This window comes from Hemitrygon akajei, chromosome 23 (genome assembly GCF_048418815.1).
Source record: "Hemitrygon akajei chromosome 23, sHemAka1.3, whole genome shotgun sequence".
NCBI lineage: Eukaryota > Metazoa > Chordata > Chondrichthyes > Myliobatiformes > Dasyatidae > Hemitrygon > Hemitrygon akajei.
Window position 1 is genome coordinate 39,347,027 of NC_133146.1, and position 12,710 is coordinate 39,359,736.

General features: G+C 41.4%; 1 protein-coding gene across 3 annotated transcripts in view; it reads left to right on the forward strand.

Moving 5' to 3' along the window:
* Window positions 1-12,710, forward strand: part of LOC140715373 (myoferlin-like) — a 276,005-nt gene that overhangs the window by 120,976 nt on the left and 142,319 nt on the right. For all 3 annotated transcript variants that reach the window (XM_073027462.1, XM_073027463.1, XM_073027464.1), the window contains 5 exons: window positions 690-804; window positions 1,547-1,649; window positions 3,130-3,272; window positions 3,584-3,757; window positions 4,027-4,114. In XM_073027462.1, coding sequence (XP_072883563.1) covers window positions 690-804; window positions 1,547-1,649; window positions 3,130-3,272; window positions 3,584-3,757; window positions 4,027-4,114 — 623 coding nt within the window. The remainder of the gene's footprint in view (window positions 1-689; window positions 805-1,546; window positions 1,650-3,129; window positions 3,273-3,583; window positions 3,758-4,026; window positions 4,115-12,710) is intronic.

Sequence of the window (12,710 nt, forward strand, 5' to 3'; positions counted from 1 at the left end):
AATGGCAGTTCTGTGGGCGAAAATGCCTTGTTAATAGGAGAGGTCAGAGGAGAATGGCCAGACCGCTTCAAGCTAGCAAGAAGGCAACATTAACACTAATAACCATGGATTACAGCAGTTCTGTGCATAAGAGCATCTGCTAATGCATAACAATTTGAAGCTTGAAGTGGATGAGCTACAGCAGCAGGAGGGAACATCAGGCTTCACTCCTGTAACTAATAACGTGGTTCACCAAGAAGCTGATCTGCTGTCCAACAGTGGGCTGGAAGGTGAAACTCCCACCCAGAATAAGGTGCTGTGGTGAGGCTTTCTTCAATATTTTGTTTTAATTTGGGGTTTTTTTCTGGAGCAATTACATTTTGGCAAATTTGCACTTCCTTTCTGCAATGACAGGGGTAGCCTTCAAACCCTGATTTTTACCAACTCCAAATGTAAGAGAGTCAAATATTTTCCATTGCTTGTCTCTTACTGATTTTTTCCCCCCCCCTTTTGTCAGGATAAATTATCTGTTTGAGGTTTTTTTAAAAAAAAGGGTAATTCTATGCCACGATAGAATTAATTAACTAAGGCATTTAAACCCAAGAATGGAATAAATAGGCAAATCCAATGAGGGAGAAAGTAAAAGGGGTGACAATTTACATTTTGTACAGTATCTGCCATAATATAGCTTGGTTTACTTTTGTCAACAGCTTGCTAACAGAAGCTGATGCTGGTCACACAGAATTTATTGATGAAGTTTACGAAAATAACTCTCGCTATCCTGGAGCTGAATGGAAACTAGCAAAGGAGCCTTACACTGATGTGGTTTGTATTATAATATTGATTTTCCAATTAATAGAGTTGAGAGCTCCTCTTCATAGTTAGTGTGCTCTCCATCCATAATCAAATAATATTTAGTAACATTTGTTATCTTAAAATTAAGCTCATTAATTGTCATTCAGAGTTCAAATTTGAGTCTTCATTATAATGTAAGATGATTGGAAATTCTACTGGTTTGGCTCAAGTTCCAGCAGGGTGCAAACTCCAACTTGCAAAAACTGTGCAAATAAAGTTCATTTGGTTTCTGTGTCACTTGTGTAATTTTAATGACTCAAATCCCACAAAATTTTCAACTTAGTGATTTGAAAATATAATGCAAAATACACACATTATTTTAGCCATACAATATACTGAGTTGCCCTGAACAGTGTCAACGGGCTGGATGAGATATTTATATGAATAATACTAATATATTGTAGCTATAACTTGAAAGCTTGCTTTCATTCAGAATACATTCCCTGTCTTGTATTAATACCACAGATGCTTCCTGCAGTTTGACTATTTGCAAACTGGATTTTGAAGTGCCAGTTCAGAACTACTGAAGCACTTATTGGTGCCTGGTGTAATACCTGCAGATCTTTTTCTGGCATTACGGTTGTTTTGAATTGTTTGCAAGTGATGAATACATTGTTCATTTGAAGTCCGCTCCAATTTATCAAACTAAAGCTGTTTCAAATCCTGATTCATTCACCAACCCTTAAATATTGCTTTTAATTTTGATTAATAGAATGGAGAAAAGAGTCCATCAAGAGAAGAGATTGACCCACCAGCTGGCTGGAAATGGATGGATGAATGGGAATATGATGTCAATCGAGCTGTAGATGAGAAGGGTAATTTACAATCTAGTGTTAGATTAATTATGTATGTTTGTATAGAGAGTGAGGAAGATAGCAGATGTTTCATTAGTTTATTGTACCAGGTACTTTTTGCAATTTCCTCCTATTTTATTTCATTTGTAATTGGTGAAATTGTAGTTTAAAAAATGATTTGTATAGATCCAACCAAGGCAACACATGCAAAATGCTGGAGGAAAGTTCAAAGTAAATTTATTATCAAATTCGGGATCATGCAAATGTCTTGGGCACATGTATATAGCCAGGGTGTCTAAGACTTTTGCATGGTACTGTATTTGCCGACGTGAAGCGGAGAGCACGTTTGTAAATCTGGCGGGAGTGAAGGACGTTGGAGTTGGTGCGGGTGGAGTGCCATGTGAGGAGTGTGAGGTAGGTGGCAGAGGAGGAATGCAGACTCACCCAGGCCTGAGACACCAGGAAAGGTCACTAGATTCCAAACAATTGTTTTATTTTTGTTCTTTGTAGAATGTGTCTCTGATGCTTCCCACTCCCTTCCTATTTTCCCCTCTCCCTGTAGCTTTCCCTCTCTCGGTCCACACTAGAGACCCATATCAAAATCGGGCTTATTGTCACTCACGTGTCATGAAATTTGTTTTTGTTTTTCTGTGACAGCAGTACAGTGCAATATATAAAATTACTACAGTACTGTGCAAGAGTCTTAGACACCCTAGCTATGTATATGTGCCTAAGACTTTTGCAGAGTACCGTATATGTCACCATGTACTTCCCTAATATTTGTTTTCTTGTGGGCATGCACAGTGAAAGACCACACCCAACAGGACAGAAATACAACCATTGTGCAGATACAAAAGGAAAAAATAATAATAATAAATATATAAACAACATCAAGAACATGGGATGAACAGTCCTAGATTGTGGGGACAGTTCAGTGATGGGGCGATTGAAGTTATCCCCACTGGTTCAAGAGCTTGATAGTTGAGTAATAATAACTGTTGCTGATACGGCGACTGTTTATTCATTTCTATAAATGCTGCCTGACCTGGCGAGTTCCTCCAGCATTTTGTATGTGCTGCTTGCACTTTCTGTGATTCCTTTTGTTTTAAAAAAAAAGTGCCGTTGAACAACTATTTTGTAGAGCCTTCTAGATATTAGAATTGTCTTTTAAAGTTCACCTTATGGAAGGTAACAGAAATTGCAGGATATTGTGGTATCTCATACTGTGACAAAATTTAATTCTTTGATTTAGCTTGTGCTGAATTTTATAATGAATTCTGCTTATCATATTCTGTTGAAAAGAATGAGATACATATTCTGCAGTTTCCTTTACCTCAATACTACTTTTCATTCGATTTTCCAGTGTTTTAATAGATCTGTTTCCTGGTGTGGGAGGCTTGTGTAAATGGTTACTGCTTCATGGTTTTATAAAGAGTTTGATGAATTTTGTATTTGCACTGCTATCTTTTTCTTTTTTTTTAATCTTTTCCGCACATTGTAGGTTGGGAATATGGAATAACCATTCCCCCAGATGAAAAACCCAGATCCTGGGTTTCAACAGAAAAAATGTATCACACCCAGAGGCGCAGACGCTGGGTGAGAAGACGCAAAAAGGACACACAGTCAAATGTGCCGTTAGGCAAGGTGTGTTGTCTTACTAAAACTATTTGAAGTTCACAAGCAGAGCAATGCCAAAGCTCCCTGTTTTAAAGCTTGAGTAAGATCCTAAAATCGTGAATAATTCCTTTAAAAAAAAATCTTTTTACATTATCTGCATTGATATCGTCTCTGATCCGTGCAAAATTTCTACCTGCAGTACATTGTAATATTTCAATAATATCAAATGTTTTGAAGCAGATATCAACCATTTATCAGCAGTATAGAAACAAACTATCACTACCGGTAGCTGATGTACAGTATTTTTCTTTTGGCTTGGACTTGCTGCAAACTTCCAGGGCCCATCAGCTGACCAGGATTCAGAAGGATGGGAATATGCGTCGCTGATTGGCTGGAAGTTTCACATGAAGCAGCGGAAATCGGACACTTACAGGCGCAGAAGATGGAGAAGAGAAATGACACCAGCTGGGAAATTAGGGGCTGCTGCAATCTTCAAATTGGAAGGTGCTCTTGTAAGTACATTACCAGTAAACTTTCAAACCAGGTATGACCACCTCTGTCTACGAAATCTGTCTGTTTCTGTTGCTGCTTATTGGATAGGTAGTTTGTCCTCAATAAGAGGATTAATTGTGGAGTTCTTATTAAAATAATCTCTGCACTTTTGCATTGTTATTTTAAATTTAATATCAAAATTTCACTGCTCCCTTTTATGATTGTAGTCATAAAGTGGTGCTGTGAGGAAAATAAACCTGTCACTTGTTTTTTTTTTGTTCATTTTAAGGCTCCATCTTCTGGCGAGAATGGTGATAAATCACCAACAGACTCTATATTTGGTTCAAGTGCTCCTATGATCTCCTGTGTGTTTGAGCGTAAGTAAAATCTTACACTTCTGAAAGCCCTGCCATAGAGGTATGGTCTGCCAAGGGGAGTGCAGGCTGGTCTCTTTCTGTGAAATTAATCACTGAAAGCTACTGCTTAACAAATTATTCAGACATTTGTGTATTTTTTCACTTCTCCCCTGAGGCCAATGAATCGTTGGCCAGCAATCCATCTTGCTGTCTTCCCAATTTGTAGCAACATGTTAAAGCTACTGTGTCTGCCCCAGTGGATAAGGGATAAAAGTTTGTATTTTAGTGCTATTCCAATTTATTTGCTTAGGTTGATAGGGATCATCAGGTTTTCAGTACTGATTACGACTCAAGTAGTTGTTCTTCAAAACTTCAGGAATATATTGCTTAAAATGGTGTAAGATTGACAGTAGTTGTGCAGGTGGTGGTTTTGATAGTTTTATTGGCTAAGGTCGTGCATGCATACCATAAGAGTAATGCTTGTCTGAGACAAATTTGCCCCAGTGTTACTGGGTATCCTCCAAGGCAATTGAATAATTGGCTGGGGGGAGGAGTTGAGAGGCAGGGTTGGGTGGTTGCAGATCAAAGTAAGTTTCACTGGGGAAATGAGCAATCTGCAGACCAGAATACAGATTTAGCTCTAATCCAAATAGTGAGTTTTGAGAATTGTCATTGGGTTTAACTACAACAGTAGAGGCAGCAGGGAACAACAGTTGTTTAAAAAAAATTCACAACCAGATTTGTGGCTCAACGTGAAATAAATGGTTTGATGTCGCCACCATGACTGGGATGGGGATACAAGGTCTGGGAAGTAAGTATTTCAAGTCAAGTGTTCTGGCTTCTAGAGGTTCAGTTTGTTTTATATGGACATCACTTCCAGTATGTAAACTTTTTTATTTCGCTTCCTGCACGGACATGCAGAAAGCATGTATAGACATGGAGAGAGCATGTCCGGACACTATATGAAGTGAGCTCAAGGAAGAGCGTGAAACTGAGGCTACCTTAGCAGAGGCAAGGGTTTATAAAGCAGCAGATGACTTGGATAGTGGTGAGTCCATAATCAGAATCAGCCACGCTTCGCCGTCACAACAGGCCAATGCATCTTACTAAAGAATATGTCCAGACGCATTTTGACTATGAGAAATGACAATGCTTCAGCTCTATAAGGAGGAGCTGTCCACACCACGCAGCCAACGTGCCTTTCACATTTCTACAGCAGCAAAGACCCACAACACCCCTTTCTGCAGTTCCACCACAGCAAAGACCTCAGTCAAGAGTTGCTCCAGATGCCAACTACATACTGAACTTCCAACCGTCCCGGGACACACTTTTGGCAAACCTGTCTCCACTATGCTGTCGTTCAGGAGCTGCATTAGATTTGGCTTGGCACCTGGCATGTCAAGACCTAATCACAGTAGGACTGAAAGTGTTCAACAACCAGTCAGGCAGTTATCTGTCCTGGAAGCCAAGCTTTTGCAATGCCATGGAAGGACCAAGTCTCAAACCTAGCAAAGAGCTGGACCTTCTCTGTAAGTAGCTTGGTGGGGAGCCACTGCAACATGCAAGAAGAGTTGGGGCAAATGACACTAATAGTCTAGCTGAGAGTTTACAAATGCTGTGGTAGAGACTGGACAAATGCTTTGGCTCTCCCGAGGCAATGGAAGAATCTCCCTTCAGTAGACTTGATAATTTTCCAAAGTGAACTCAGAAAGAACCTCAGAAGCTACTAGAGCTTGCAGATCTGTTACATAAGAACATAAGAACATAAGAGATAGGAGCAGGAGTAGGCCAATCGGCCTCTCAAGCCTGCTCCGCCATTCAACAAGATCATGGCTGATCCAATCTTAACTCTAGTTTTCACCGAATCCCACAAGGCAACAGTGCCAACCAACAGGGCACCATGCCGCCCATTTTATTTTATTATTCATCCCGCCCAAACCCATGTGATCACCCGGGGGGAAAAAACCGAGTTGCCAATTGAGGAGAAAAAATCTGGAAAATTCCTCTCCGACCCATCCAGGCTATCGAAAACTGGTCCAGGAGATCACATGGCTGATCTAAACCTAGCCTCATGTCCACTTACCTGCTCGCTCACCGTATCCCCTAATGCCATTTTTATCCAGGAAAATGTCTATCTCCGTTTTGAATTTATTGAGTGTAGTAGCTTCCACAGCTCTCTGGGGCAGTAAATTCCACAACCCCACTACCCTCTGAGTGAAGAAATTTCTCCGCATCTCAGTCCTGGAACGGCATCCCCTTATTTTAAGATTATGCCCCCTAGTCCTAGTTTCACCCATCATTGGGAACATTCTCCCAGCATCCACCCGATCAAGCCCCTTCACAATCTTATATGTTTCAATAAGATCGCCTCTCATTCTTCGGAACTCCAATGAGTAGAGTCCCAATCTACTCAACCTCTCATCATACATCAACCCACCCATCCCCGGAATTAACCTAGTGAACCTTCTCTGCACTGCCTCGAGAGCCAGTATGTCCTTTCTTAAATATGGACACCAGAACTGCACGCAGTACTCCAGGTGTGGTCTCACCAATACCCGGTACAACTGCAGTAAGACCTCCCTGTTCTTATACTCCATCCCCCTAGCAATAAAAGCCAGCATTCCATTGACCTTCTTGACCACCTGCTGCACTTGCATACTAACTTTTTGTGTTTCCTGCACCAGGACCCCCAGATCCCTTTGCACAGAAGCACTTTCCAGTTTCTCTCCATTTAGATAATTACTTGCTCTATTATTTTTCCTGCCAAAGTGCAAGACCTCACACTTGTCAGTATTATATTTCATCTGCCAAATGTCTGCCCAATCACTCAGCCTATCTATGTCCCCCTGCAGGGTTTCAATGCCCTCCGCACTCATTACACTCCCTCCCATCTTTGTGTCATCAGCAAACTTCGATACGTTGCACTTAGTCCCTTTCTCCAAATCATTAATATAGATTGTAAAGAGTTGGGGTCCCAACACCGACCCCTGCGGAACACCACTAGTCACCAACTGCCAGTCTGAGAATAAACCATTTATCCCAACTCTCTGTTTTCTGTTAGAAAGCCAATCCTCCACCCATGCCAGAATATTATCCCCAATCCCATGATTTTTTACTTTAAGTAATAATCTTTGGTGTGGCACCTTGTCAAATGCCTTTTGGAAGTCCAAATACACCACATCCACTGGTTCCCCTTTATCTACCCTATATGTTATGTCCTCAAAGAACTCCAACAAATTTGCCAAACATGACTTCCCTTTTGTAAAGCCATGCTGACTTTGTCCTATTAAGCTATGTTTATCCAAATGCCCTGTTACTGTTTCCTTAATTATCGATTCCAACATTTTGCCAACCACAGATGTTAGGCTAACTGGCCTATAATTCCCAGCCTTCTGTCTATTGCCCTTTTTAAATAAAGGAGTTACATTAGCATTTTTCCAATCTGCCGGGACCATTGCCGAGTCCAGCAAGTTTTGAAAAATTATCACTAATGCATCCACAATCCCGACCACCACTTCCCTTAAGACCCTAGGATGCAAGCCATCCGATCCAGGGGATTTATCCACCTTCAGTCCCATTAATTTATCAAGTACCATTTCCTTGGTGATTTGAATCGTAGTTAGCTTCTCTCCCCCTAGAGCCCCCTGTTTATCCAGTGTTGGGATATTTTGAGTGTCCTCTACTGTAAAAACTGATACAAAATATTTGTTCAGCGTTTCCGCCATCTCCATGTCCCCTACCATTAATTTCCCGGTCTCATCTTCTAGGGGACCAACATTTACTTTAGCCACCCTTTTTCTATTTATGTAACTATAAAAACTCTTACTATCTGCTTTTATGTTTTTCGCCAATTTACTTTCATAATCTATCTTCCCCTTCTTAATCAATCTTTTTGTTATTTGTCGCTGATCTTTAAAAGCTTCTCGATCTTCAATCTTCCCACTAGATTTAGCTACCTTATATAACTTTCTTTTTAGTCGTATACTTTGCTTTATTTCTTTACTTAGCCACTGATAACTATGTTTTCTTTTACACCCTTTTTTCTTCAGTGGAATATATTTTTCTTGATAGTTGTAAAATAACTCCTTAAATATACACCACTGATCAAGTACCGATCTACCCTTTAATCTATTTTCCCAATCCATCTTAAGCAATTCTGCTCTCATACCATCATAGTCTCTTTTATTTAAGCTCAGTACGCTTGTTTGAGATCCAACCCTCTCATCCTCTAATTGAATATGGAATTCGACCATGTTATGGTCACTCATTCCAAGAGGATCCTTTACTAGGACATTTTTTATTAGTCCTGTCTCATTACACAGGACCAGATCTAAGACTGCTTGCCCCCTTGTCGGCTCAGTAACGTATTGTTCAAGGAACCCATCCCGAATACACTCAATAAACTCTTCTTCAAGGCTGCCATGTCCGACTTGATTAGTCCAGTCAATATGAAAGTTAAAATCCCCCATAATTACTGCTGTTCCCTTATTACAAGCCCCAACTATTTCCTGATTTATGCTCCGACCAACTGAGTTACAGCTGTTTGGAGGCCTATAGACTACTCCCACCACTGCTTTTTTCCCTTTATTATTTCTTATTTCTACCCAAATTGTTTCGTTATCCTGATCCTTTGAGCCAATATCATTTCGCTTTATTGCAGTGATTTCTTGCTTTATTAACATAGCCACCCCACCTCCTTTTCCTTCTTGCCTGTTGTCAGAAATGTAAGCCACAACAAATGAGGGTTACCTACTTGGGCTGAGTTTCTTGGACACAGCAAGAAGAATAAACCCTACAGTGGAGAAACTACCAACAATTTCTAAGAACAGCGGATAACTGAAGGTTTTGTATAAAATGAAGCATCATGGCCCTTTCTGCTATTTTCATTCTTTGTGGAATTTACCTGCAATCACGCAGAAATGTGAAATGACCTTAGCTTTATGTACTCAATTTCCGGCAACACCGCATTCAAAGAGAGGTCTCTAGCAAAAGCATGGAAAACCAAAACACCTATTGCAGTCAACAAAACTAGAATAGAAATCTATTATGAACCCTGATAGACAATGCCTGCTCCATAATCGCCCCTTCAGGAAATGCAGAGGATTCAGAGAAAAATCACTTGCAGACCAAAGATGCTTATTAAAGGAGCAATAAATAGTTTCAAGTTTTGCACATTAACAGTGCACTAAGCAAAAGACTAAAGCTATTGTACATGCACTGAGTGTGACAGTGACCACCAGCACATATCAGCATTTCATTCAGGATCAGCACCTTGGGCTACTACTGGTTCCAGCACATACACAGCAGAACACAGCGGGGAGCTAGCTGAATTAGACGTAGCTACTTCCTCATGCACCGAGATATGCAGGAAAGGCTTCCAAGGCAAATCCTGCTCTAAAATTTGTCTAGCCAACATCTGCCCGAAAGGACATCCTGAGTAAAAATTAACTTTGTATGTGACTTTAAATGATCAGAACAATGTGTCATTGGCAAAGTCAACATCCTTTGCCATCTTCAGTATTCAAAGTTCTCTTTCCACAAATCTGTTCTCGAACATCAGAAGCTTTTAGAAGTAGAGTCAGCATAAATAGGAAGGGGGGTCCACTGACCTTTGCCAACCCTCAGTGAGTGTGACCACATTCCCAACGACAGGGATGAAATCCCAACTTCTGAAGCTGCACACGGTTACTTTTATCTTAAGGCCATAGCTGGCAAGATTCCACCCCGCCCCACACCCCCACTCTTCTGAGATCCTTCTGTTGCTTGGCAGAAACACCATCCGTGCATGTAAGATGCATGAACAGCTCAATGGTCAGCACAGTGCACCTTCATGCACAATAACTGGACCTGGGTTGGATCATAATGAGTGAAGTCTGCCTCAGTGGTGCTCCTCAGCCCACTGTTAACATATTTTAAGGCTAATGTCCTGAACAATGGGCGCCAAGTAATTTCAGACATTGTGAGAGTAGAATCTGTATGAAAGAGAAGATTGCAGATTTGCAAACTGAGCACCGTAACATATTTGCCCTGGTCAACCAGATTTAGGAAAGCTGACCTTCTGTCAGTTGGAAGATGATTATAAGCTGGCACCTTCCATTGAAGACCAGGTCTTCCTTCGTGTCATAAACCAAAGAGTTTAGCAAAGGCAAGTTGAACAGTTGGGTAGCTTCCCTTTCTTTCCATCTTCCATAACAACTCCTACCAAACAACAGAGATCAGGCCCTCAGTCATACATTGAAAAGGAAGCCTGAAATGAAAAATCATTACATAGAGTTCATGGAGAGATTCTTCAGGAATAATCATGCTGGTTTAGCGCCTGCTCCAGAACCCATCAAAGGAAACTGGTATTTGCCCATTTTCGGTGTTTACTGCCCACAGTAACCTCCACAAACATGAACTGTCTTTGATTCAAGTGTGCCGTTCAAAGGCACATCACTGAACAATGTGCTTTTGTGGGATTTAAACCTTCATAACAATCTGCTTGGGGTCCTTACGCGCTTCAGAGCTAAGTCTGTCACAGTGATGACCGACATAGAACAAATGTTCTATAGCTTCCGAGTGAGAGAGGATCATTGAGACTACCTCTATCGTGACCACTATCTGGACAATGAGATTCTGGAGTAACACACAAAATGCTTAAGGAACTCACGCCCACCACGATGCTGAGCTCTTCTTCCGTTGCTCCCATCTCTGAGCCTACTTCCCTACCCTATCTCCTCCTGTCTCCAACTCTCCTTATCCTCTTGAGAACCCTGTGCTAGTTCTCCACCTGCAATGGATCTTTTCATCTCTCATTGACGACAAGACATCAACAGTCTCACCTTCTTCACTCCTTACCTTACAAACAAACCCACAGACAAAGGGGTTGCTGTGGTAGAGTGACGGACTGACCTCTACCTTGCCGAGGCCAGGCAGCAACTCTCAGACACCTCCTCTTGCCTACCACTGAAGAAGACTCCACTCCAGACCATCAGAAAACTGTCTTTGACATCATCGCTGTCGAAGTCCTGAAGAAGAGTCTTAGCCCGAAGCGTTGACTATTTGTTCATTTCCATGGATGATTCCTGACTTACTCGGTCCCTCCAGTGTTTTGTGTGTGTGGCTTTTGAGTTTCAGCATCTGCTGAATTTATCATGTTTTTGAGATTCTGGAACACTGCATGAGAATTAATGTGGAGACTATCCCTCATGAGCTGTGGCAGTCTATGGACACAAAAGGACAGCTTTCAAGGGAGGTGAGGAATTTGGGACTGAAGCATGAAGGCCCATAGACTGGCATTTCTAAATGGATAATGGTCTTAAATCATTTTCTAGTGCAGAAGAAGTAGTTAGTATGCTGAAAGCAGCGCAAGACATGTTGGCACAGTCTAATCTCAGATGGCATAACATCACATCCAACAGTGCTGAGATCATGCGACATTTACCATCTGAAGATTTGGCCGAAGGTCTACAGAATCTTGATCTTGGACATGACTTCCCTCCTATACAGTGTAGTCCGGGCCTTGGATGGGACTTCATTATCAACGCCCATATTTTCCAGGTCACTGACACTGAAAGACTCTCTACGCATCATGGCACACTGTTGGCTATCAACAGCCTTTTGGATTTGACTCTCTTGGATTTGGTGCTCCAGTCGGTTTCCAGGGAGACTTCATGTTAAAAGCTTGACCTTGGACACTTGTAGTTGGATGTTCCCATTCCTAAAGAGAGACGTGAGCTCTGGTGTTCTTCCCTTCAGGATCTTAAAAGGTTTGAAGATTCGAAGAACCTACACAAAATTACGCTAAAACAGATCAAAAGAAACGTGTCAATTAAAGCTATTGCTGCTGTTGCATATCTGAAGGTTACAGGCACTGCTGGGTATAGTGAAGTTGGATTTATCCTGGAGAAGGTGAAGCTTGCTCGCAAACCAGATCTCATCATTCCGAGGCTTGAACTTGGTGCTGCTGTTTTAGCAGTTGAGTTGACAGAGGTGATAACCGAGGAGCTGCACACACAACTAGATGATATCAAGTTCCTTACCTACAGCAAGGATGTGCTCTGTTGTATATTGAATGAAACCAGGAGATTCTATGTTCATGAACATAATAGGATCCAACACGTCAGGTGATCAACTCAGCAGTGCCAATGGAACTATGTTCCTCCTGATCGCAGCCTGGCTGATCGTGCCACAAGTGCACTCCAAACTAATCAGCTCACCTTTTCCTTATGGTTTCTTGTTGATCCCCACCAGGAACACCATCAAGGCTGGTATTTTCAAAGTGAGAATGGTTAAAGACTGTGCAGTAAGATTGTTTCAAGACCAGTCTCTGAGACTATCCTTCTTTGAAATGTCAGTTTCAGGAGGTAAGTTTGACATCCTATGAATGCCAGGCAGTGAATGTTCTGGCCTCCAGAGGCACAGTATGTTTTATATGGACATCACTTTCTGCTCTAAGCTTTTTTCAAATCATTTTCTGCACGGATTTATTTAGATTTGTCCGAAGCACATGGTGGAAAGACATCCATCTCCATCCTCTCTTTATTTGCCCTTGAAACAGTGATATCCTTTCACAAGTAAGATCTCATTTTTTAAAAAAACGCTGAAGAAAGCTTTTGTCTTGGGTGATTTTTGAGGT